Genomic DNA, 25,375 nt, shown 5'->3' on the forward strand with positions numbered 1-25,375 from the left:
TTATTTACATATTCATGCTGTTGCATTTCAATGGTGAAAGTCCATGTTTGAGCAAATTGTTAGAAATAAACACAGCAGTAGGAAGAAACTTGTCTCTCTCTCTACAGATGTGGTGAGCTCAAGCCACAGGCAAGTGAACTCCCCACACAAGGAGCCCAGTCCATGGTGGTGGACTGCCCACAAATGCTGCTCTCAGATCACTGGCAGGGCCACATCCCTGGTGGAACCCAGAGCTCTTGAAGTGCAGTGCTGTGTTGAGGCAGGATAGTGCAATAGTGACTGGCAGAGGAGTATGAGAGCAGATCTGGTGACACAACCCAGACTACAGAGGTTGCTCTGGGGCTTTCTGATATGCAGCTCATTTTGATGTGTTTAAAAATGCCAGACAGGTTTCTCCTCTAAGAATTTTTTGCAGAGTCTTTGGAATTTAAGTAAACATTCATTCCTGCAGCAAAGTGCTTCATACTTGAGCTGTGCACTATGTGAAAAAATGTCTCCCCTTGTTTTGAGTTAGCTATTATCTTCATTTGACAATCTGCAGGTCTTTCATTGGAAGAAACACAGAACAATTGTTCCCTACTCACTGTCTTTTGTCACCGGTGGTTTTACAAGTCTATTCTATCATCTGGTGTGTTTTGCAGCCTGAGGGATCCTATGCTATTTTTAGCACTTTTTCCTGTATTAACTCATCAGTAATTTACTTACCTATCTCAGTAATTGCCAAACACCTGCCTGCAGCAGGTAATGTATTGGCCCTGAAGCTGGGTTTGTATGGCTGCAACTCAGCAGAGGGGATCCAGCCCCTAGTGATCCATTTAGGAGCTGTTGACTGTGACTTCTGAAGTGACACAGAAAAATGTTTAGTGAAGGTTTAGTGAATTAGCCTAACAGGAATAGTTTAACAAGCATGTCAGGTCTATTAGAAACTGCTTACCTTTCCCTCCTTTCTTGGTACTCTCCTAAAGCAAATTCCATCTTTACTTTTTCTACACTATTGTTCATTTTCACTTAGTGGTGGGAAAACATATATTTCATACATGTCTTTAGAAAGAGATGTTTTCAAATGTCCTTTCATTATCCAGCAGCAGCTTTGTAAATGTGCATAGGAGCAGCTTTCAAACAGCACAGAGCTGTACTCTGTTCAGCTATTTTTCCTATCTGCTCTAGCAGGGCCTGGGACACACATTCTTGAAAGACCTCCAAGTGTCACTGCATGATGCTGGACAAGGCTGAGGTTGAAGCAGAACAAGGTCCCCTCTATTTCCAAGTCTGGCACATGTTCAGTGTAGCAGTGAAACAGCCTCCATGCTGGAACTCCACCATCTGTTGAAGCAGAGAGCTCATTTGCAGTCACACTGATGCAAATACCCAGGCAGCCATAGCCAACAATCTAATTAAGTCTGAACATTGATACATGCAACCTAAACCACAAATAATCACCATTCTTTGAGTGGAACTCACTGCTGGAATTAAAAATCCCACTGTATTTCTGGGAAAGACTTTCTGAGGAGCAACATGCAATGCTTCAATCTCTTCTGATTTGTTTTTTATTAGCTTTAACAAAATCTACACCTCATGAAGAAGGGCAACAGCTATATATCTCATGACATAAGTTCTGACCTTTCATTTCTGTAAATATATTATAATAGGAATGAACTTTAGAGAGTTATTATTTCAGCACTCTCAGATAATAAAAAAAATCGAACTTCACCAAACAACACTTCACCTTAAACTCCTGAAAACCTATATACCTCTCACCAAGACAGTGAAATATCCTGGCAAGAGTAGATTTTCTCTTTAGAAAGCTGCAGTTAGCATTTTAGCTGATCACAGTTCTAGGAAGGAAGTGTTGAACCCAAAGGGAGAACAGCCTGGATGCTTCTCCAGTAAGATGTAACTACAGCAACCATGAGGCACAGATATTTGCCTTTATAGAAAGGAGCAAAGTTGTGCTGGAGCTTGATTAAATATTTGTGAAGCTGACTTAACATCCTTTTGCCAGGTGAACCTATCATGCTCTAAACAGCTGTGTAAAAATAACCTGTGAAAACAGATTATTTTTATAACTTTTCTTGAAAAATGGCTCCAGAGAAGTACAGGTAATGAAGAGGTACCAGAAACATTAGGAAGCTGATTACAATTGTAGCTCATAAAGCTGGTTATTTAGGTTGCTTGATATGTCTTGTCATTGGAGCTGGATTTCAGTCATTGCTAACTTTGTCAAATCCCAAGTTTTTGGTCTCTTGTTTTCTAACCTGGATGTTAACCTCAGACTGTATTTTAGTGAGAAAATGATTAATTTTTCTTGTTTCTGATCAAGCTGTGTGTACATGAACTCTAAAGAGTAATTAAGGCTGTTTTGCCCATGCATGCAAACAGAGTCAGACTTTGCCCATCAAAGCTGCTCTGGGCCCAGCACAGAGCTTGTATTTTTTGTGCTTACATTGATCCTGTGCTAATGGAACCTAATGGATGTATGATAAGAAGGAGGAGTGAGGACCAAGAGGAGGGAGGGGTCACCTCAGGGAGCTGGCAGGACATGGCAGCCCTCTGCAGGAGTGGTCATGGCTCTGGAAGACAGTGGTGGCTGGGGGGGACCAGCCCAGCTGGCCAAGGACTCAGCAGGAAACCAGCTCAGAGAACTGGGGCTCTGAGAAGACAAAAGAGGGAAGAGAGTCAACCTAGCAGAAGAGGTAAAGCAGTGGAGATTTTGGAGGGACTGTAGCTGCACTGGTCAAGGTAAGAAAATCAACAATAGCAGCAGTTTCTCAAGTAGCAGAACCAGGGTTTGAGGATAAAATATCCCAGGTTAATTTATTTTTTAATGTGTGTTTTCTGAAAAGTGTTTTAAAACAATCTATTTCAAAAGTATAACATTAACATGATTGCTACCATCATAGAATCAGCCAGATCTTTGCTGGAGCAGAAGCTTCCCAAGTTGTTTCTGAAGGATATTGGGAGTGGGAAATTGTTGGTCAAAGGGCAGGGGATGATGGGGGAAGGCAGCCAAGGTAGTCACTTTGAGCCAGAGGAAATCTGATGAATGCTGTTGGTTGGCAATGAACACCTGCAGGTTACATGCATTCATTGAAGAATTGCTCAAATCCAAATTATGGAACAAATTGAAGGAAAAGTGGCCACCTTATGGCCACCACATTTCTTGAATTTTCCTCCCTACTCTGTTAAACAAATGATATCATTTTGCTGCTGCATTATTTTCAGCTTCCTGTTTTTAAGCTTATTGGCATTTCCTCCAGTCCCAGAAAAACTAATTTACTGAGAGATTACAGAGCAGTCAGTTTGTGTTGGTTTAGGCAGACACTCAGATTCTGTCTGACATTAAAAACTAATCTCTACTTCCTTTCGCCTTGTGGATAAATGCAACAAAGTTCCACAGTCACATGGGTAAATAAGGATCTTTACAAGGAAAGCAGGAAAATTACTGGGGTCCTCTTTGAAAAGTTGTATCACACTTGAAAACAGCAGCTCTCATTGTAACCTTGTGTCTGCTGAGCATCAGTGGGGTTCCTGCTCTGTGCTTCCATGTTCTGTGCCCACTATGTGGAAATTGAGGTCATTTTGGCAGTAGCCCTGATAAACAGGTAGGCATAAAGCTTGATACTCAGATAGAAGTAGGTGAGAATGATGATCAGATGTTTATTTAGTGGTTTCTATTAATTTTGTGGTTTGGTTCCCCCCCACCCTCAGCATTTGCTGCAAGTGAACAGATTTTGCTTTTTCCATCTAGTGGCAGTTTGTCTGCATGTATCACAGCACCAACAGGTTTTCCCCTTGCTTGTAGGCAGAGTATGAGGGGATGTCTCCCTCTCATTCAGGGAGAGATCTTGTGAGGCATCCTGGCCATGCTGGCAGCTGTGGCATAGTGGAGGTGGCCTCATTCTTCTCTGTCATTTGCCTTTGGCAACTGAGTGTGTAGAAAGAGGTGGTGCAAGAAGGATACACACACCTTTAAGCTACAAAGCAATTATTTGTTGCCTTATGCACATAGTTGAGACTGACAAGTTCCCAGGCTAAGGAGAGCTGGCAGGGACCTGACAGGGGAAAACAGTGTTCTCTTGTTCCCTGGTACCAGCTCACCCTCAGAGCTGCAGAGTTCCCATCCTTGAATCCCTGTTTTGATTTAGATCTTTATGCCTTTCCAGGAAGTGACATTCTCCATCTCAACAATCTTGCCTCTGTCTGTAAGGTTCTCTTTCTCATTCTGTCCAGCCCCAGCTGACACACAGCTCTTGCTCACAATTTGGTGGTTTTCTCGGAAGTCTGAGTGGGGATTATGCTGCTGCAATTCAAAACAGAGCCTCAGGTTACAGAGGGCTGAGAAAAGAGGAGGAGGGTAACAGAGGAGGTGCCCTGAACTCTGCTGTCTGTGGCTGTGTGCTGAGAAGGCTGCTTGGTCTGGGAAATCTGGGAAATCTGGCACACACCCTCCCCCTTACTCTGTGCTGGCACAGAGCTAAGAGCCCAGAGCTTGGATTAGGTAAAACTGCATGGAAACTATTTTCGAGCATTATTAGTGAAGAAAAGAATTCATTCTCTCAATTGTATAATACTGACACAACCCTATTTAGCAGGACCTAAAGGAAGCACCCTAGCACCAGACAGTTCCTGCTTGCTTTAGAAACAGAGTTATTCATAAGCATCTTCCAGGAAAGTGCTCATCCAGCATTCCTGATGGAGGAGAGAACAGAAAATTTTCATGGCTAAGCTCTGCAGTTCAGGGACAAATTGAGCTCACAGTGAAGAAAAGGCAACCAGAGGATATTGCAAACATGCTAAGGATGGGTGAGCATGCAAGAAGTCTATGCCAAATATTTCAAACTCTACTCTTAGGTTATAAAAATTGATAACTCTTGTGGTTAATTTTTTTTCTTTTTTTTTTTTCTGCATGTAATTTATTTTTTAAATTCTATTTTCTTTGCTAAGTATATGACAACACTGAAATTCTATGAATTGCACTGAAATTCTATGAATTGAAATGCTGTGCTTGAAGTGAGAGCAGTTGAAGTAAAATCATCTCATAAAATCCAAATGGTGACCATGAAATTATAACAGATGTGAGACTGGGAAACTCAAGCTGCCTGGACATATTGAGTAATGCTGTGCTGGGACACAAGGCAGGGTAATTGCTTGGTTCATCAAGTAGCCAGAGACCCACAGCATGAGAAATCAGTCCTGACATACTCCTGAACCAGTATGCAAGATACATAATAGTGGATGAATAGTTGTGATTTGCAGTAGAGACCATAATGTACTCAAATACCAACCCTGGAGGAGGAAAACCATGATTTACTACAGTAATACATAAAAGAAGACAAATGAAGAGGCTTCTGAAAGGAGATTTAATGTAAGCTGTGCAGAGAGGATTTAAAGAACTCTTATCAAAGACTTGGATGTATGCACCTCTATCCAATGTGTTTTCAAAAAGACTACAACACAAAGAAACTGGTGTAGCTAAACAGGAGTGGGAGCCTTGTTAAAGTAAAGAAACATTAAAAAATAATCAGATCTAAATCATAAAAATTGAGAAGAGCACAAACTCTGGTTTTAGAATTAACTTCCACCAAAAAGGAAGCCATAAGAACTGAGCTGTATCCCTGTCATTGTTCAGGTTGCTAGTCAAGCTCTTCTATTATTCTCCTGTACAATGTGTTCACCTGTCCTCTGCTCATGCTAGTGGATACATTTTAATTCATCTTTCTTCACAAGGGGTGGCCAACTCTAATGAAGGCCTTTGTTTTTAGAAGTCCTAACTTGTATTTCATGAGAAACTTGCAAAAGGCTGTTAAATATGAAGACATAATCCAGTTCTGTGTGCTTTTTCCTATTTTATTATTTAAATGATAAGGGTAAATATTAGCATCACAGAAGCACATCACATAGGCTCAGCTACTATAAACTAGAATGAGCAATATTATAATCCAACCAAAATGACAGTTCAGATTAGATCGTGTGCTCACAACTTTATGAAGTCATAAATCTGGTACAGTATGCAATCAAAGCATGTGCCTACCAAAGAGCAGGATGGCTATTTGTTAATTTTACTCCTGTTCCTGTTAATTTGTTATTTTACTCCTGTTTGAAACAGGAGCTGTTTCCCTTTGGTAAAGGCCTGTCTGGAACAGAGGACTTGAGCAACCAGGGGTTGCCAGGGCCAGGGTTTGCTGCATGAAGGGATTGACTGCAAGAGAGGAGAAAGCCTCTTAGCCAGGGTAAAGGAACTACAGAGATCTAAGCAGGCCCTTTGCCATTTTCTGCTCCAACCCCTCCTCCTGAAAATCTCATTGCCTTGCAGAGCTGTTGTTCACCTTTCATTATTTGGTGCCTTTACCTACATGAGCACAAAGCTTGCCAATGGTTTTGCATAAAGGTTCATCTCTGGGCCAGCCTCAGGACTAACAATGCTAGATCAATATGGCCAACTTGCAGATCACTCTGTTTTGATCTCAATTTAATCAACAGGAGTATGAGCTGAGCTTTGCTTTTCAGCTAATTATGGACTGTCTCTACTAACCAGTTTTTCTGCACTAGCTGACAGTCAGGTTAATTGTGCACTTTGGACACAATCTGTGGAACCCAGTCCTCTCCAAGGAAATCTTTCAACTTATGTCCTCTTCAGAGCTGGTGCTCATCCCTCTATGCTACAAATTAAAATCTCAGAAAGAATCCAACGATCTATTTTAGGGTAGGTAACTGGAAAATTTTTTTTTTTTTAATAATTTATGTGCCAATTGTGTTTGTCAAGATTATTCTTCTGTGTCCACTGAACTTTTGGAGTTTCTGTGTGATCTGAACACATTTTCTTTCATAAAAAAAGTACAAATTAAACTGCTGTAAATGTACCTAGGTTGCCATGTCTTCTCTTTACAGTACATAAATGGGTTGTATTTTGGAGTTTGAACTATTCAAATCCCAGTCTAAATTCTATGGTTACATATTATTAGTGCTTCTTACATAGTCAGTAAAAGCTAGTGTTATACAAAATATTTTTAAGTGAAAAAATATATTTCTATACAGCTTATTAGCATTAACTGTGGAAAAATTGGAAAAAACCTTTTTTCCAATCACAGCCTGAAAAACTCCCATATGATTGAACTGACTGATGCCTTAATTAATTATGAGATGCTTTTATCCTTTTCTGTCTGCACTGATTCCCAGAAACAGTGGTGCTTCTGCACACAGTTAACTCCCTTGTAAACACACCCATCTGCTCAGTGTTTTCCTTCCTGCACAACTTTTACCTCAGAGGTAAAAGCAGCTGACTGAGGGCATTAGGCAAGAAATACATCTGTTCCTGCAGATCACCTTGTTAAAATGAAATGGGAAATCAGGCAATGGTGCTTCTCTCAGATGACCCCTCTGTTGACAAATGCCAGCTAGAGTTCAAGGGTGGGGGTGACAGGACACTTCAGTGACTTTACCTGGAATGCTTATGTGTCAAAGAACATTTTTATTTACTTCTTGATATCTCAGCCTTGGAGACTGTTATAATTTAAAGCGGCTTTTCTCAAAATTGTGTGTTCTCAAAAGCAATGAAATTTGATGTGATTATTGTCCAAACTGTTGTGTCATGGAAATCATTATTATTCCACTGACTCCAAATATTTTTCTTGGTCTCAAGAGCAGTAGTGTCATCTTCAGATTTGACCATTTTAATGGCAGAAGTACACACAGAGTGGTCCTATGGAGTTTGGAGCAGTGGAAGGATCATTGCAAACTCTGATAGAGACTGGGGGTGGGCCCCTTTCATGCTGGTGACAAGTTTCAGAAGTAGGATGCCAGCTGGATCAAAAAGATTTCGTTTGGTATTTAAAGGATTGTTAAACTGAGATTAAAAATAAAGGAAGGTTTGAATATGAGTGCTGTCTGATCTAGCAGTGGAATTCAGACAGATCCCTGTGCCCATGCAGCTAACCCCTTTATGTGACTAGGATTTGGTATAATGTGTAAGGCAACTTGATGTGTGTCTGTAGTTCAGGGTTACTGCTTTGCATTCTTTAATGCATAAACCAAGAGATTTGTCATTCCAATAATCTGATTTGCACAGACCACTGCAGCACAGCACGTGAGTGCCTCATTCAGGTACATGTTTTTATAACACAGTACTTCTTTGTTATAGTAACACCAGGAAAAAGTACATGTGGTTCCTGCTGTCAACAATAAAGATGTAGAAACACAGTAAGCAGAGGCTCCTGATTTCTTTCTCATCTGCCAAGTACAACCTTCCACCTAAAAACCCCAATCACGTGTAAAAGGTATTTGTTAAGCTATTATTTTATTAGGTATTATTAAATAGCTTCCTCCTGATAAGTGACTGCTTACAATATGTACAGTAACTTCAAATACCAACTGTATCCATAGGCTTCAGCCTTTCCCAGTCACGTATGCTGAATGTGCAGAGGGTTAATGTTTCATGAGAAAGGCAAGCTTCAGAAATCAGGGTAATCTATAAAGAGCTTCATATTGAATGCTGGCATTTAGGGCTGTGTAATATTCTGAAAATTAAGGGTTTGTGTTTTCCAGTCTTTTCTACAAATAGTTAATGTATACTCTAGGTTGCCTTTATTGCTTCCTAAGCAGCATACAGGAGACTGTGGGGACAATCCCCTTTGTACCTAAGAGGTCACAAACACTGGGATACAGCTAGAACTGTCAAAAAAATCAACCTCAGCAGGATGTTGCCAAAGAACTCAATTCTTTGGCATTTCTTTCTCTCTGTTTTTATGGAAAGCATTTTATTCATACAATATGAAGTGAAGGACAAGGAAAAGGAAGTGGCACTAGTTTGTAGGAGAGCTGTACCAAACAAGGAGCCTTTCTGCTGAGGCGACATGACACTCCAGTGCCACTTTCTGATTTGGCACTGTTGTATTGCAGCCTTGAAAAACATGGGTTCAGCACAATCTGAGTGTCAAACTTGACATCTACAACCACGTTCTGAACTGTCACTGGTAAAGTTTCCAATGGAAGTAAAGTCAGCATTTCACCAGAGCAGTATCAATACTTACATGAATCTCCTCTTTGGGTGGTGGCAGTGTTGCACTGTCACATTGCCTGTGGGGAAAAAAGTTGCAACTCTTGGCTACAGCTTTAAGTATCTAAAAGTTACAAAAAGCCAGAAAATACTGAAGTCCCAGAGAAGATTGGAAGGCCAAATATAAGAGTGAAATTTGAGGCAGACTTTTGGTCTTAAAATCAGGCTTGAGCTGCTTAGTATCTCTTATCTGTTGAGAAGAACTGAAGAATTTAAGGGCAGATACTATGTGTTTGAATTCAAGTACAGTATTTAAATATGTTGTATGTTGTGACCTTCAAGTGCCTCACTTCTGGAATAACTGATAACTTGCTACTTATATTTGGCTACATGTCTACTTATATGAGAATCCTGGTCTAATAAATACCCAGATTATGCATATAAAACAATAAAGTTGGAATGGTAATTGTACTTGTCTTCAATTGAAATACAATAAAACCTGAATTTAGATAAGCTTTAAAAATGCCATTTTAAAGTTAGTTCCCATATGAAAGTTAGTTTCAACAATGAAGTGACAATATAAAGACCATGTTTTTCTGTAATGAGAAATGACAGTCTTTGCAATCTTGCTGAGGTGTGTGGAAAGGTGATCCCCAAACCCAGATACTCACCCTCTCTTAAATGTGGCCTTGCAGGCTCTGGAGAACGTGTGACCCACTGGGAGCAGCCTCCACAAGTTCAGCTTGAATTGCAGATTCTGCAGCCCTGGAAGCACCCAGCCAGTGTACAGGAGGGTAAAGAAGAAAAAGAACATATTGGCATTAAAAAGCTGCTCAGAAGACTGTAATTCTCTCATTATGACTTAGTGGGTTTTGCTGGAGGACTCTTCCAATGTCCAAGTGAATGTGCAAAAAAAATGAAATTTCTAGGAAGGGCAATGGCTTGGCTTTGGATTAATAGATGTTTATGTGTGCTTCCACAATGAAGAAATTCAAGTCCTTGTCCATGAATGAATTTAGAGTTATAATTTAAAATAAATATGCTCTGTCCAGACTAGACTCCTATTGCTTTGTTCCCCACTTAAAGGCAGCATATTCATTAAAATATTCATTAAAATATTCATTAAAATATTCATTTTTATTTCAACCAATTTTCTACCTAATTAGTGGCATTTTCATCTTCACAGCACATCACTGAAACAAAAAGCTATGACTCTCAAAAATTCTGTCAGAAAAAGCCTTCGTGAAAAATTAAGTTAGATTCTTCTTCTGATAGAACTTAGGTGCTTTTTGAAGATTCCCTGGCTCAGGATAAAATACAGCAATGAAATTTAGATTCCAAACTTCAGCTGATATGACATGCATGTGATCAATACTGCTAAGATAAATACAGATTCTGTAATGAATCTTTCAGATGCTGATAAGGTGCAGTAGATAAAGGAAATGATTCTTCAAAGTCTATTGAAAACCACGTGTCACAGTCAGACTGGCCATGGAGCTGTCATCATCTTGGGTACAGCATTATTTCATACCATGTGGTGTTTACACTGTGCTGGCCTTGTTTTTTCTAATCACATGAAAGCTGTAAAGATCTTTGGGTCTAGACTTTTAACTAAGGTCAGTGGGAATTCCAATTTTTTAAATCTAGATTTCTCTGAAAACGTATTTATAGAAGCCAGTGAGGATAATTTTATGCAGGGTTTGTCTTGGAGTATAATGGGTACACATTATTTATTTATTTATTTATTTAGAAACAGATGTGGCATTTTTATAGGAGGAAAAATATAATCATTGTGTTCCGATTTAGACAACATGTCTGGTTTAAAATTATTCTGAGAAACAGAACTGGGCTTTCTGCAGATGACTGAAGTTATTTTTATTCATAAGACAGGCTTCTATTTGCATATCATTTAATTCTTATATATTTGTGCACAGCAAGTCTTTTATATTTTATTGTTGGATCACAGAGAGAAAGGACACCCAGTGAAACAGTCTCACAGCTTTTTGCAGATGTCAGCTCTTTTCCACTGAGAACTGAGACTCTCCAGCTGTTACAAGGGAAAGGGGAAAGCAGATTGCTGTGTGTTGGCATCTTCTTAGTGCATCAGACATCTGAATATATCTTAATCTGTTGGGTTCACTTACTGCTACTAAGATGAGTGTTGCAAAAATTCCTAAGAAACATCTCAATTGTTAGCAGTGTTCTAAGTAGTATCAGTTGTTTTCACTATTTTGCTACTCTAGTCCTTGTAATTTGGCTGTTTACTCTAGTATTTGACATAACTGTTTAAGCACCTTTTGTTTTCATTTATTGTCTACAAGTGCATTCAGCACTAATGAAATCTCCTGTGTATTACTTAGAAAAAAGATTAAAACCAGTGCAAAATGAAGTTATTATAAAAATTTAAAATAAAAAGATAAATAAGACTAACTCCAGTATCAAATATTACTATTTTACAGCATACTAAACTTTTCTTTAGAAAAGACAAATTGGCAAGAACATGAATATTGATCTCTTTCATTTGTTAGGTCGAAAAAGATGTGCTTTAAGTATATAGTTATTTATATAGAGACTGTGACAATCCAAACTTGTGACAAGGGAAATCCTCAGTAGCTGGAAGGAATGAAACATCCCTCATAATCAGAGTCCTCAAGGGACTGGCTGCTCAGAGAAGCTGGGGCATAATTGGTTTTTGGAGATTTTTTAAAGTTATCTGAACACTTTGGGCTTTGGCAACCTGATCTAACTCACCACAAAGTCCTCTTATCTCTGCAGACTTTGTGAGGAGAGTCCATGCAACATTACCTGGCTGATTTCCCAGCTGCTAATAGGCATACATTGTGTTTGGAGAGGTACAGTGGATAAAATTTGCCATCTGTTCACTGCCAACAGTCAGAGGGCAGGAGCTGAGGCTTTATAATATTAATGCAGTAAAGCAGGAGAAGAAAGCTTGGCTATTGAGCTTTCAACCTATGTACCCACCTCAGAACAGAACTGCTGTGGCTATATTATATATTTATGTATGCAAGATTGTGTAGCAAGCAACTCTAAACAGATACTGGTTGTTGCAGTTATTCAGAAAACTGAAGCTCTAAATGATACTTTCAATGCAGATTTTGTGTCTTTTTTTAGGCTTCATATTTTTGGTAAAGGTTTCCCTAAGAAGTTTGATCAAACCTTGCCACATAAAATAGCACACCTACAAAGTTAAGTGTCACAATCTTGTATTTATATATTTTTTAGTAAATTAGTGCAGTGATGGAATCATCAGATCCTCTTATTTAACAGAGTGCTGCAATAATATAAAAGAAGCCTTTATACAGCAACTAAAACTTGTTTTTGACGACTTCACCTGAGTAAAGCTAATTATTCAATTCATATTTATCAAACCTATCATTAGGAAAAGGCAAGTAGAGTGCCTGGGGTTTTCCCCAGGAAGAATGACCATTATCTGTGTATTCAATGAGTGGTGGGCAAATACCAATCTTGCTGTTTGTCCTGGATCTGTTCTCCTAGCTACAGAACCCTTATGTCACACACCTCGGGCTGAGGGCTTTGGGGGTTGTTTCCCTCTCTCCCCAGCCCCTCTGGACTGTTTGCCTTTCTCACTGAGAGCACACCAGGAATGGCACCTGCCTCTAGACAGGGCAGCATTAATTCATCAGTCACCTCTGAGTGCTGTCCTATCTGCAGGGAGGCTCAGGCAGATGAACAAAGGATTGTTGGTGATAGAGGTGCAATAATATGTGTCTTTATTTCCAAGTAACATTGCAGTACTTAAACCACACATCTGGTTGATAAAATATCTAATAAAACTGATCACAGGTTTTCCATTCTCAGTTCCATTTAATTTTCCTTTTATTTTTAAAAATCTATGTAGTATTTACTAAAATGGGATATCTTGTAGAGAGCTTTTTGGATAATTAGTTAGCTGAGAAAAGACATTTCGATGTGATACTGATGGATAAAGATAAGAGAAACAAGCTGAGAACTAAGCAACTAGTGTTTAATCACTAACAAAGGTCACAGTGACTTTCTCTGAAACGGGAGGACAGGGGAGAAAATCGCTTGCCAGAAAATGTAGATATTTTAAGTAGAGAAGTTAGAAGAATGCAAACATAGAAGCAAAATAATTGTTAGAAAATAGAAGTAGGTGTAGTTGATCCAAGTGTGCTTTAACCAATAATGAGCTCAACTTTTGCAATATGTATAAGCTTCATTAACACCAATATAAATATGTGTGAGTTTTCAATAAACTTCAAGATTTGCTATTCATGCATATGGTGTGTCGCATTTCTCCCGCCGTTCACGACAATATCTGACACCAATGTGACTGCCTGGTGATCTTTGCCAGGTTAAATCACACTCCTCCAGGAGCAATTTCTGATCCACTACATCTTATGCCTTTGTTTTCTGGGTAAGCATGGAATGATTTAGGTTGGAAAGGAGCTTTAAGATGGAGTCAAACCTCTTGCCCTGCACTGCCCAGGCCACCACTCAACCACGTCCCTAAGAGTGACATCCAGAGGTCTTTGAACACCCCAGGGATGGACACTCCAGCCCTTCCCTGAGCAGCCTATTCCAGTGCTTGGTAACCTGAAGAAATTTCTCTAGGATCCAACCTAAGCCTCTCCTGGGGCTACTTGAGGCCATTTCCTCAAACAAGATGATTTTATAATTTTTAGAATATCACTTTATCAATCAGGATATTTTTTCAACCACATAAAAACTACTTTTTGTGGTTTTCAACACTCTTTATAATTGTGATTAACTTTTCTTTGTTGGTTTTTTTTTTTCTGTGCAGAAATGATGACCATTATGAAAAATGAAGTAGAAGATGGATATATCTATCACCCTGGCTATATTGTATATTTGTTACAGAGAAAATTTACTACCATTGATTTGCACAATTGTTCTTAAATTGATGTACAGCTGCCCCAAATTAGCCAGTACTTTTGCTTAAGCTTTAGTTATTCAGCTGTGGTTTGTATACACAGAAATTAAAATCTTGCAAAACTTCATTTTTAAAAATCACAAATGAAAATTCATTACCTAATAGAACAGCAGCAGGAGGTTTATCCACAATTTCCTGACATGTTTTCTTCCATTGTCTCTTCCCAATGACGGGAAAAGCCAAGGCTGTACAAAACAATTAAACAAATAAATTGAACATAAAGGTAGGCATAAATATATGTGTGTATATATATATAAGTGTTCCTAGAAAAGCTCTCTGGATTTACCTTAACTGCAGCAAGAGGGAGCTTGCAAGCCTGAAACACAGGCTGTAACAGAACCTGAGTGGTAACAATTGCTGATGGACCTTTCCTTTGTCAAACTTAAATATTTTCCTTCAGCTTTGTGGTTTTGTAAATTCTGCTTGCACTAAGCTCCACAATACATTTGAACGCTATTTAAAGCAATATTTGTCTCACCGTGTCATATTTATGTGGTGTTGATCTATTTTCACATACTTTTGAGGGTGAATCCTATTGCTAATATTGTTTTCTACTCTCTGGAATACATTTTTAGACTGAATGTGCCGTTTCGAGCTACCGAGTGCTGTGCTTCCATGAATAATTGAGCTCCTATGAGTTCAGAATGACTTTACAGAACCAGTTTGAGATTAGCACCCCAGAGATTTGAAAATTTGTTCCAGGCTTGATGCTGCTACCTGCAGGTTCACCACATGGAGCAGCATTCCTACATACATTCTCTGCAGTGCTATTATCTCTAAAACATCTGGGCTTTGAGATGTTTTCCTCATTTGTCTTTACTTCCTCTGTGACCTTCCTGAACTGCAAGATTAACCGTTTAAACAGTTTAATTAGCAATTTTTAAAGCAGAAATAGAGATTAACCGTTTAAACAGTTTAATTAGCAGTTTTAAAAGCAGAAATAGTTTTCTAAGGCACTGTGAGCACACCCCGGTCCCGTCAATGCCAGCTGAACTGACGTGAACAACTCGCCCTGGGATGGCACCAGCACCGCCAGGGCCCCAAACGCCGCGGGCCCACACAGGCGAACGGGCGGTGCCGGAGCGGCTCTCGGCGGGACCCGCCTGAGGGGGACCTGAGGGCCGCCGGGCCGGCCGCCCTCCCCGCACCCCCGCCAACCTAACCCGCACGGCTCTCCGGGGCTGCTGAGGAGCCGGGGCGCGGTGCCGGTGCCGGGACGGTGCCTGCGGGTGAGAAGCCGGGGCGCGGTGCCGCTGCCGGGACGGTGCCCCCAGCCGCTCCTCCCTCACGCGGTCTCCTCGCCCCACGAAGCGCCGGGGGAGCCGCGGCTGCGGCCACGGATCCGCGCCGCAAGGGGGCGCCCTGTGCCGCCGCCTCGACCCCGCCCCGCTCCGCGCGCTCGTGCGGCCCCGCGGCTCCGAGCGCCGGCGGCAGGTTCGGGATCCCCCACAGCGGCCCGGGTCTGTCCGTGCCCGGCACTGCCTCCGCTCGGCCGCTCCGAGAGCCCCCACGCCCCCCACCTCCGCACCCCGGCAGGCGCTGGGCTGCGCCCCGCCCCGTCAGCTGACTGCCGGGGGCGCGCCCGCGCTGGGTCACGCCGCGCTCGCCGCCCCCTCCCCTGCGCTCCGCTCCCCTCCCAGCCGGCGGCCGCGGCTGAGGGGCCGCCTACGCCATGGTGCTGGAATCAGTGGTGGCGGATCTGCTAAACCGCTTCCTGGGCGACTATGTGGAGAACCTGAACAAGTCTCAGCTCAAGCTGGGCATATGGGGGGGTAAGGAGCCCCTTCCCTCTGCCGCTCCCGGGCCGCCGGAGTCACCGGGGATAGGGTCTCGCTGGCCGCGGCTGCCCTGTGAGGGGTGCGCGGGCCGTGGGAGAACCGACCCCTCTGAGGGGCGGGCGGTGGGTTGGCGGCCCCCTGTGAGCAGGAGGCGACTTCCGGGGCCGCGGCCCTCCGAGACGGACGGACGGACGGACAGACGGTCGGTGTGCGGCCGCACAGTCCCCGCTCCCTTGGAGCACCGTCGCTCCTTGTGTGCCCGTCGGCCCTGGCGCCCCCTCCCTCGCGTGGGTCTGTGGGGCGGGGGCAGGGGCGCACGGCGCTGGCCTCGGAGCGCTTCGAGGGAGGAAAGCAGCGATAAACCCCCTGTTTTCTCTCCTGTTCCTTCTCTCGGGTGCTGGGTGGAAGCACGATGGTGCTGTTGGGTCTGTGGGCGGGCTCATGGCGCAGTGCCCCGGCTGGCGGGAGCGCGGGGTGCCGGTGCAGCTGATGGGGTGCTCGGGGAGCCGTGTATTTATTTCAGTTATCGGTGTAAATAATGCGTGTTCAACAGCGGTGTTTGGGCAGCCGTGTATTTCAGTTATCGGTGTAAACAATGCGTGTTCAACAGCGGTGCTTGGGCAGCCGTGTATTTCAGTTATCGGTGTAAATAATGCGTGTTCAACAGCGGTGTTTAGGCAGCCGTGTATTTATTTCAGTTATCGGTGTAAATAATGCGTGTTAAACAGCCGGGACAGTGCAGGTGCGTGGAGTAGCTGTTCTCGGTGGATGTATCAAAACATTTCCGTTCGCTCCGCTGGAGTCATGCAGACAAGCAGCTGAAGTGCTGCCTAGGGAAGCTGGCTGGTTTAGGTGCCTTCCCTAGGTAGGTCATCACCTTATTTTTGCTCGTCATGGTTGTACGTATTTTAGCATTTATGCAATGTTAATACCTATACTTCAACTGGAATATAGCTCTAAGGAATCTGACATTAAAGCACTAAGAGGTATATTATATGGGCTTTCCTCGGGCATGATTCTGTGACAGTGTTTCATTTAGAAATCCTATTACGTTGTCTGCATCAGGAAAAGTTAATGTTTGTGAGAACAGGCATGTGTTTTTGTGGCTCTGTGATTCATGATTTTTCTTTGATGTGAAATCATGAAAAACAAAATACCATTGTCCAAGTCTACCCTACGTTGCTAGAACTGCAGTTGTCATTCACACTAAGTGAGTAATAAGAAAGACTTCCTAATCTTGTGGGTGTATTTAATAGAGTAGAAACATGTTGACGTCTGAGTTGGTGATGTTTTTATCATCTCTTCCAACTGAAATGTTTTCTCTAACCCATGTTTAGTGGCTCTTACAAATTACATATTTGTAGTTACAGAATTACATATTTCCAGTTTAGCACATTTATTGTGCTATTTTGTAACTGGAATAAGGTTTTCAGGTTTTATTCATAAGTACTTGGTAGGATTGTGGTTGTGTTCCTTCTTCTACTGTAAGTAATACTTGAAGTAATTTTTTCTGTATTTCTCCCTTCTAAACAGGTAATGTGGCTCTTGACAATTTACAAATAAAGGAGAATGCATTGGTAAGTATCTTAATAACTTCAAATTGGTTTTATGGGTCTAAAGACTGAGGCTTAGGATAAAATCTTGCTCACTGTAGTCTCACCGAAGGATACACTGAGTTCTTTTTGACTGGTATAGGAATTAAGTTCTTGGTTAACTCCTTCTAATTTTGCTCATTTTACTGGAACAGAGAAAAGCTGTGGTTGAAAAACGAGAAGTAACTTGCATTAAGTCCTCATACTCTTGTCTGGAAAAACAAATGACTTTGCTAATTTTCATGTTCTTTAATTTGGCTAATGAACATCTGTACTACTGAGAGACACTTACTCCAAAATTTAATGTGTTTCAACTTCACTAAAGAGAACTCTTCTGTGCATTGAAAACACATTGGGTCTTTATATGACCTGTTCACTGGCTTCTCTTTGTTATTTGAAAGTTTCATATTTTGCTTGTCCATTTCTTCCATTCCTGATGGCTTTGTTATACTTTGGATCTATTGCTACAAATATCTTCATGTCTAGGAGCTAAGAAAGGAAAGAAGTGTTACTTTGTACACACCTTTCCTTCTTAGGGGGATTGATTCAGATTCCAGCAGTTCTGATGTAGAAAAATGCAGAGTCATGTGTGTGACTGACCTGAGCTGAGACCAAATCAAGAACATAAAGTAAGGGATGGTTCTGACAGCCTTACAATTGCAATGTGTTAGATTTCCATGCACAAGTGATTACAAGAGGGTCAGTATTGAACACCCCTTCTAGAGAAGTAGCCTACACTTTCTGGACAAAGAAAGGATCAAAGGAATATTATATGGTCCAGTTCTTCTTTTTTCCTCTAGTTTGCCTATCTGCTGCTGTCCTGTTTTCCTTCTTTTCCTTTTCTATTTTCCAGTAGAAAAGAAGTAGCTTTTAATTTATGTATGTAAATAAAGTACTTTACAAATGTAATTTAAATAAATTTGATTTTTACTACTTCTTCTGTTTAATACTTTATTTTGGTCATTTACAGAGTGAACTGGATGTACCTTTTAGAATAAAAGTTGGTCAGATAGGTAAGTTTTAGTTCCAACACAACTATTGCAATGGAAATTTTAATATAGGCTGTAAGGTCCATCTTGCCCCTGAATTTCTTTTATCAAGATTTCTTAAGTGTAATTTTACTCACTGTTGAAACTGGCATAGAAATTCAACTTGACTGCCATTGATATTATCTGGCAAACCCTGTTTGTGTAACTTTACAGATCGATATGAAAAACCCATCTGAGAGGTTCTTCCTGGAGACATGCACGCTCAAGGGAGCTGTTCAGTGTAGACAGAGAAGCTGACAAATATGCCAAAGGTTCAGGAACTCTTAGATTTTTGTTTTTTGTAAGTTTCTTTCCCTGGTAGTCAGCATTGCTTTTTCACATGGAACATTTGTAGGAGATATATATATATATATGTGTAGCAGTTTTTCTTCTCCTTCCTGGGAAAGTCATATTCATCCCAGTGAGTTGAACTTCAGTCATGATCTTAGGTTTTGATTTGAAGTATTCTGACTCAGACTGCAACTTTTTGCTTAAAATCATGGCTTGTGTTTCCTGTGTATGTATTTTATCACTTCAAGGGTTTATAAAATGTTCATGTCCATATGGTTTCTCCTAACCTAAGGGGTTTAGGACATCAAGATAGAGGACTAGTGCTCTTTAATGCTGGAGGTGTTCTTTGGAGCAAGCACTGAGTGAGATGTTTGTTTTGATGTGACTGTATCTGCTTTGTTTAGATAAACTTACTCTGAAGATTCCTTGGAAGAATCTCTATGGGGAGGCAGTTGTTGCAACTCTAGAAGGCTTGTATCTTCTGATAGTTCCTGGAGCAAGTATGTCAACTTCTCAGCAACAGTTAAATCATGGAAGAGAAAAATATCCAAGGGTACCATGTAAATGAGTCTAGAATAGCAAGTCGTTCATGTGAGCCACCATTTTTACATTCTGCTCCCTCAGGGAAGTTTCTTCACACATGCTGGCAAGTTAGTAGAAGAAGGGTGGGAGAAAACAGCACCTGTTGCTTTTATGGAGATCCTTGCTTGTATCCATTCCAAGTTCAATTCAACAGCCAAGTTTCCTCTAAAATGTGCTTATCCTGAATCCAGCTTTGTGGCATGGTTTAGATCTTTAGCTGTTTATCTGTTGCTAAATTATAACAGTCAAAGTAATAATTCCATTTGTACTGTTTGGAGGGAGAGGGAAGAGGGTCAAAGAACTTTTTTAGTTTTCTCTGAAATCAGAACCTCTGGTGTGATGAGAAAACTTGCAAGTTCCTGGAGCATGAAATACATGTATAGAAGAACTTCAAAATCTGTCTTATATTGCACAGGCCACTCTTAGGAGTCTGAATTTCCACAGAAAAATTCTTCCTGTGAAATAGTGTAAATCCAGCAGTTTTGGAGGCTGGCTGCAGTGTTCAGCAATGAAAAAAGAGTAGCCTTTCCCTCAAACAAGGTGTTTTGCAACAGGATGTTGTATATTATTGCTTGATAATGCATTTATATAACTTGAGATTTAGGATTAATGCTCTCCCAACTTGGCTTCCAGGTGTTAAATATGATGCAGAGAAGGAAGAAAAATACTTGCAGGATAATAAACAAAAGGAACTGGCAAGAATTGAGGAAGCCCTGCAGAAGGCAGCAGAAAAAGGTACTGAGTTAATAATGCAAATCTCCATTGGAATTTGAGGACTTAAGCTGTGCTGTGAAAGAAAACTCCTGGTTTCTAATTGACTTAACAAATTTTGTTTTTTCAGGCACCTAACTAATCTTACTAGGGTGCTTTGAAAAATCTTTTTAATCTAAAGCTTGAAAGAAATGTTATTTGTTTGTTTGCCATTCATTTGTCTGGCTGGTTTCCATGGGAAATGGGAATTTATTCATCTGGAATGTCTTTTAGTTTTTTTCCTTGCTGCTTTAGGGGAACAGGACCATACAGAACAATAGAAAGTACATTGTGTGAGGGTAATGTTACCTTACTTCAGCACCTTAATTTAATGATAGAGAGATGTTTAACTGTGTGTTTTAGAGGTGCATGTGGTAGGGTGTTCTTTGATGAAAGGAACCTTGAAGGGGAAAGGTAAGGCTTGTAAACTTTTACTGCAATGATAATGCTTTTGTTTCAGTTTCTGCTGTGCTTTTATGATGTACTGAGTTTGGGCTGGTTGGGGAAATGAGACTCTTGTGAGCAGGAAGTAATTCATGACACAACAGAACAACTGAGCACAAACAGGAGCCTTTAGGAACCTTCAACTTCTGCTCTAGATCATAGAAGGTGTTAAACTCTCAATTAAGTCCTGTTCACTTGATTTGTGGTGATGATTTTTTTTTTTCTGTTTGTTTATATTGTCATAACCCATACCTTTAATAGAATTATGGTATCAGTTGGGCTTGTTTGGACAGAAACCAAGCTCAGAACCAGTGACAGGTAACTACATGTGTTAGAGGAAACAGTTATCACTGAAGGTTTGTCTGAATTGAGGCTGTTTGTTGGCTTGTGTAATGCTTCTAAAGATGCATTTCTATGATACTTGTCATGCTGCAGCTCATGGAAAAGTTACTGGGAAAGAGATGATGCTTTCAGCACCTGGAAAAAAGATTGTTTGTAATCTTTTTGCTCATTTAGTTCCCCAGTTATGGGACAGTCTGTGGCCTTTGTCCTGCTCTGTGTGTTTGAGAGGTACATGTGCAGTTCCCTTCAAATGGCAATCTGACAATCTTACTTCTGCAATGAAGAAAGGAGCTTTGCTTTATTTCTTGTCTTTAATATGCCAGAAAATATATCAGGGCTAAGACAACTCCAGTGAATGAATTTTGCAGCCATCACTTGATACTGGGGGGAAGGAATGTTGGTAGAGTTTCACCTCAGTTATGTAGCACGTGGATCCTGTACAGCAGCAGTGCTTCAGCCAATGCTCTTTGCACCAGCAGCAATAGGATGAAAGAACAGTGTCATAAGATGAACTTAAGCTAATGGGTACTGCTTGAGGAATTCCCATTCTGGAGCTTCATGTATTTAAGAATGAGTCTGTGTGCCTCTGGCAGTTTCCTTTCTCAAGAAAAACTTACTACATCCAGCGTTTGTAATGCTTCTGAAAAAAATCATAATAGAAAAATGATACTTTAGTAGCTCAGCTGGTTATATAAAGAATGGGAGTTAGACTTAGTCATGTTTTGCAGTTTTAAACTGTAAGCCTTGAGAAAGAAAAGCAAGAGGAACATTTAAATTGGATTATTTTCTACTCTGACTTGAAGTTCTGTTATCCTATGATCATATTTCAGTAGTAGCCATTTGTGTTTGTGGTGCTGTACTAGAATATTGTACTCAAGAGGACTTTTGTGAGTCTGCATGAGCAGATCCTTTGCTTTTGCTAGATATAGAAATCTTGGAGCCCATGTAGCCCTACTGAACCATAAAATTCTAAGAAATTCAGCTTTCTCTCTAGGTTTTAAGAGCACACAATAGCTGCTGAAAAGCTAGGAAATATCTTGAACAGAAAGTTGTCAAGGTTCAGGAATTTTTTTCTAAATAATATTTGATTTATATTAACGTGTTTAGAATCTTGATTCAATCCTTAGATTTAAGAGTATAAATAGGCCTAGAGATAATTTCTTTTGAGATGCTATTCAAATACTGAACAGAATAGTCATGGCACTGTGTTGGTGAGGTTGTGTGAGGGGGAAGTGGAAACTGCTGACACAAGCTGATAAAACTCTTTTCTTTTTTCTAAGCTGTTACAATCTGTCTCTGTCAGACCTCATACATGGAGACCAGAGGCTGCAGGTCTTCTGCTGGTTACAAGAGAAAATGTCAATTGCATGATTTCCCCATGTAGGTAATCACTGAAAGTAGATATTCTGAAGTGAATTGGGCTCTCAGATGCTGTGATGGAAATACTGCTGTGTCATACAGATTTGGTGACCTTAATATTAAATCATGAGTTGATTTCCTTCTTTTAAACCAAATGCATTTCTTTGGTTCTTTGCTGCCGTGTGGACCAAGGCACCCACTGCCAGGATTCCTTGTATGGGTTGGAGAGCCTGGTTTACAAGGACACCAAGCCTGGTGGGTATGCATGGGCAGTCACATGTTACACATGCATGATGAACAGGCAGTTCAGGTTTTGAAATCCCCCCTCTCCAAAGCAGCCAAATGGAGAAGTGAGAAAACAATACTTGTTTGGTGAATATGCACATACTGCTGGTTCTAGAAATAAGATTTAATGAATGTGGAATCTTGCAATGACTTAGTCCCTTTTTAATTGAGTGGCTGTTTCAGAAGATTAGGAGACCACTTAGATTTCCATCAGTCATGTTGAGCTCAAGAATGTTATAAAATGCTGACAATATTCTACTATGATTTTCCAACACCATCTTTAGCTGTTTGGAGAGTAATTACCTTTACTTAATGTTTCTGGGCTTAAGATAAAGGAAGTCCAGGCTGTCTTGAAGGCATGGACAGACAAAATGAACTCTAGCAGCTTGAAGGCATTAGCATGCTTTCTCCTGCTTCTCTTTATTTGCATTGCTCTCAAGTTAAGCAAGGAAAAAGCTTCCCTTGAAATTCAGGGGAATTATTGGTTTTTGTACATGTTTTATTTTTAACTTCTGAAACATGATTTTCAGAAATTTACACTTGGCCAAAGCTTCTTCCTTGAGCTATTGTCTGAGCACAGGTTTAAAGTGAGCTTAAAACCTACATTTAGTGTGGGAATGTGCCCAGTTTCTCCACAGTAGTAGATGTGGGTGAAGAAGTGGAATATCCTGTTTCCTTTGTTTTGTCATACATGGGAGTGAAAGCCTGAGACCTGCAAATTCAATAGTAAGTGAAGGAAGCTATCTTTTTCAAGTAGCCTTTATAAAGGATTACTTCTAGTGTTAAAAGGAACTATGCAAAATAAAATGTTTCTATTTGTCTAGTTTTTCCTTTTTATTATTTATCTAGTGCCCACCCTATCACCTTACCTGCAAGACAGGCTGAAGTCTTGGCAGGCAATTTCCCTCCCTTGTTTGAACAGGCTTGCAAATGACATCAAGGTGTTCCCCATGGTTAGGTTAGGTACATTGTTATACTTCCTTCTTGCTTTGTGGGATACACCCTGCTCATGCTCCAGCCCCATAAAGATAAGCACAAGCAGCACTATTGCAGAATTATTTTTGCTGGGATGGCCAGAGGAGGAAAAGAAACAGTGCAACTCACCAAACTGGTTTTCTTCAGAATTGTGGAAAAGTACGAGCATCATTTAAATCATGAAATGGTTGTGACTGTGTGGCTTGTAAGATGTGTGTAAATATGGAGTTTAATTTCATGTACAGCCTTTAGAATCATCATTTTTCTATGTCTTTTTTGTGGTTACTGGATTTGTTCTCTCAGAGTGCTTTCATACCATACTGCTGATTATCATGAGAATCCTATTGAAAAGTGCTCTTTGGGTTTCCACATTCATCTGTGTCTTAACTTCAAAATGATGTCCTTGTATGGTGGAAGCCTCTCGTAGGTGTATATTTTATGCTATGAGAAGTGGCTGATTGTTTGCTTACCACAGCTGCAATTCTTGAAAAGATTTTCATGAGACCTTCTAAGCCATTATGCTTTGACAGGCTAAACCTTCTTCCATATTTTCTTATGCTTTCTTACATTTCTGCTTTACTAACTTGAATTTTATCCTTTTTCCAAAAATTGCTTGCATTACAAAAGGACGTAAGCGTAAAAAGTACAAAAAGCATTTTAAGAGACCCTTTAGAGGTCGTGATCACTCAAAAGGTGGGTAACAGTTATGGCTTTTAACTTTAAGGCTTCTTTTTGCTTTCTGTTTGGATTAGTTTTTAATAGCCTTGGCTGTCCCTCCAGTGAGACCTTTTTCCTCCTGTTTGAAAGAGAGGTTATAAATTGGAGAGAGCTCTTTTTGCAGTTCATCTGTTCTCTGCATCCAGTGAGCCTGAAGAGAGTCCTTGTTTCTCTTTACCTGGATAGTTGTGCTTGCTCCTTTAATTTGAGCTATCTGCAGTATTTGCAGCAGAACTGTGAATAGTGGCATTTCACAGTGACTGGTGGAAAAACTGCTTGTGCAAGGTACATCTCTTTGTCTGATTTTTGTAAGACTCCAGTAATAGGTCAAGAAAACCTGAAACTGCTGCTGTAGCAGTAAACAATCTTTTTTATCACCTTTTAGCTCTGTTCTAAATAACTGATTTAGTGCTATGACATATTTGAACAGGAATGAAATTACTGTTGCTCCCCAAGAGGGTAATCATTGTCTATAAACACCAAACCATGCAGGATTCAGCATTAGCCTGTGGCTAAGAATTGCCATGTCCCATGTGGGTGTGTTATGTATTTGGTCTTGGGGGAAGCTGCAGCTGTACCAGATTTGCAGTTGGAGAGAAAACCTCGTGGGGACCCAAGATAAGCTTTGCAAGGGGCACACAAATTGCTGCTGGTAGCTGCATGGGGCTGCAAAAATGTTCATGGGCTCCTTGCACTTGGAGATCATGAAGCTTTGATAAGGACTTCTGCCTTTTTTTTAGTCAGTTAACAGGAGGAAATGTGTGTGGCATGTAAAAGTGATACAATGTTTCTGGTTTTTCTGAGTTCCTGACTAATTTTTTTTTGATTGAAATCAAATGCTCTCTTGACTGAAACTGTTATATCATGTTCAGTAGTGAAGTCTTCATTTTTAAGCAGATTTCCTGAACCTCTGAAAGCTTTTAAAAAAATGTCTCATTTTTTTAGTAGGATGTACAAAGTTAGATACCTGCTTTGCTCACCATGCATTGCATATGTAAAAAGTTAAAACCAGTTCAAGTAAGTTGAGTCAAAACCTGTAGTCCTTATTTTTCTCTATAGCCATGACTATTTCTTCAACTTGAGCCATCTGTAGCATTTCCAACAAAAATGTATGAGCTTGGTAGGCTGATGAATGGCATTTGCTGGAATAGCCATGCTGTAGGGAGGGGACTGAGCACAGCAGTGCAGGCTGTAAAGGCAGCTGGAGGACAGGCAGCTCACTGAGCCAGCCATACTGCAGGTGAAATGCTGAAACACAGCCTGAGATGGTAGAGCCATATCAACTA

General features: G+C 40.6%; 1 protein-coding gene and 1 long non-coding RNA gene across 6 annotated transcripts in view; one reads left to right on the top strand and one right to left on the bottom strand.

Moving 5' to 3' along the window:
- Positions 1-925: 925 nt before the first annotated feature.
- Positions 926-14,189, bottom strand: LOC143695182 (uncharacterized). Its single transcript, XR_013184186.1, has 4 exons — positions 14,045-14,189; positions 9,664-9,757; positions 9,027-9,072; positions 926-1,323 (listed from the first exon to the last, which is right to left on the bottom strand). It is a non-coding gene; the product is annotated as an uncharacterized LOC143695182 (long non-coding RNA).
- A 1,231-nt stretch (positions 14,190-15,420) lies between these two features.
- The window catches only part of VPS13C (vacuolar protein sorting 13 homolog C), a 78,923-nt gene continuing 68,968 nt past the window's right edge, over positions 15,421-25,375 (top strand). For 3 of the 5 annotated variants that reach the window (XR_013184185.1, XR_013184184.1, XM_077185684.1), the window contains exons 1-7: positions 15,421-15,718; positions 17,258-17,301; positions 18,287-18,329; positions 19,040-19,135; positions 19,851-19,952; positions 22,305-22,367; positions 24,000-24,065. Coding sequence is in view for 3 of the 5 variants with exons in the window: in XM_077185684.1 (XP_077041799.1) it covers positions 15,619-15,718; positions 17,258-17,301; positions 18,287-18,329; positions 19,040-19,135; positions 19,851-19,952; positions 22,305-22,367; positions 24,000-24,065 (514 nt within the window). In the remaining 2 variants the exon portion in view is untranslated. The remainder of the gene's footprint in view (positions 15,719-17,257; positions 17,302-18,286; positions 18,330-19,039; positions 19,136-19,850; positions 19,953-22,304; positions 22,368-23,999; positions 24,066-25,375) is intronic. The other 2 variants (XM_054641913.2, XM_054641914.2) reach the window with 2 other exon arrangements.

Source organism: Agelaius phoeniceus, chromosome 13 (genome assembly GCF_051311805.1).
Source record: "Agelaius phoeniceus isolate bAgePho1 chromosome 13, bAgePho1.hap1, whole genome shotgun sequence".
NCBI lineage: Eukaryota > Metazoa > Chordata > Aves > Passeriformes > Icteridae > Agelaius > Agelaius phoeniceus.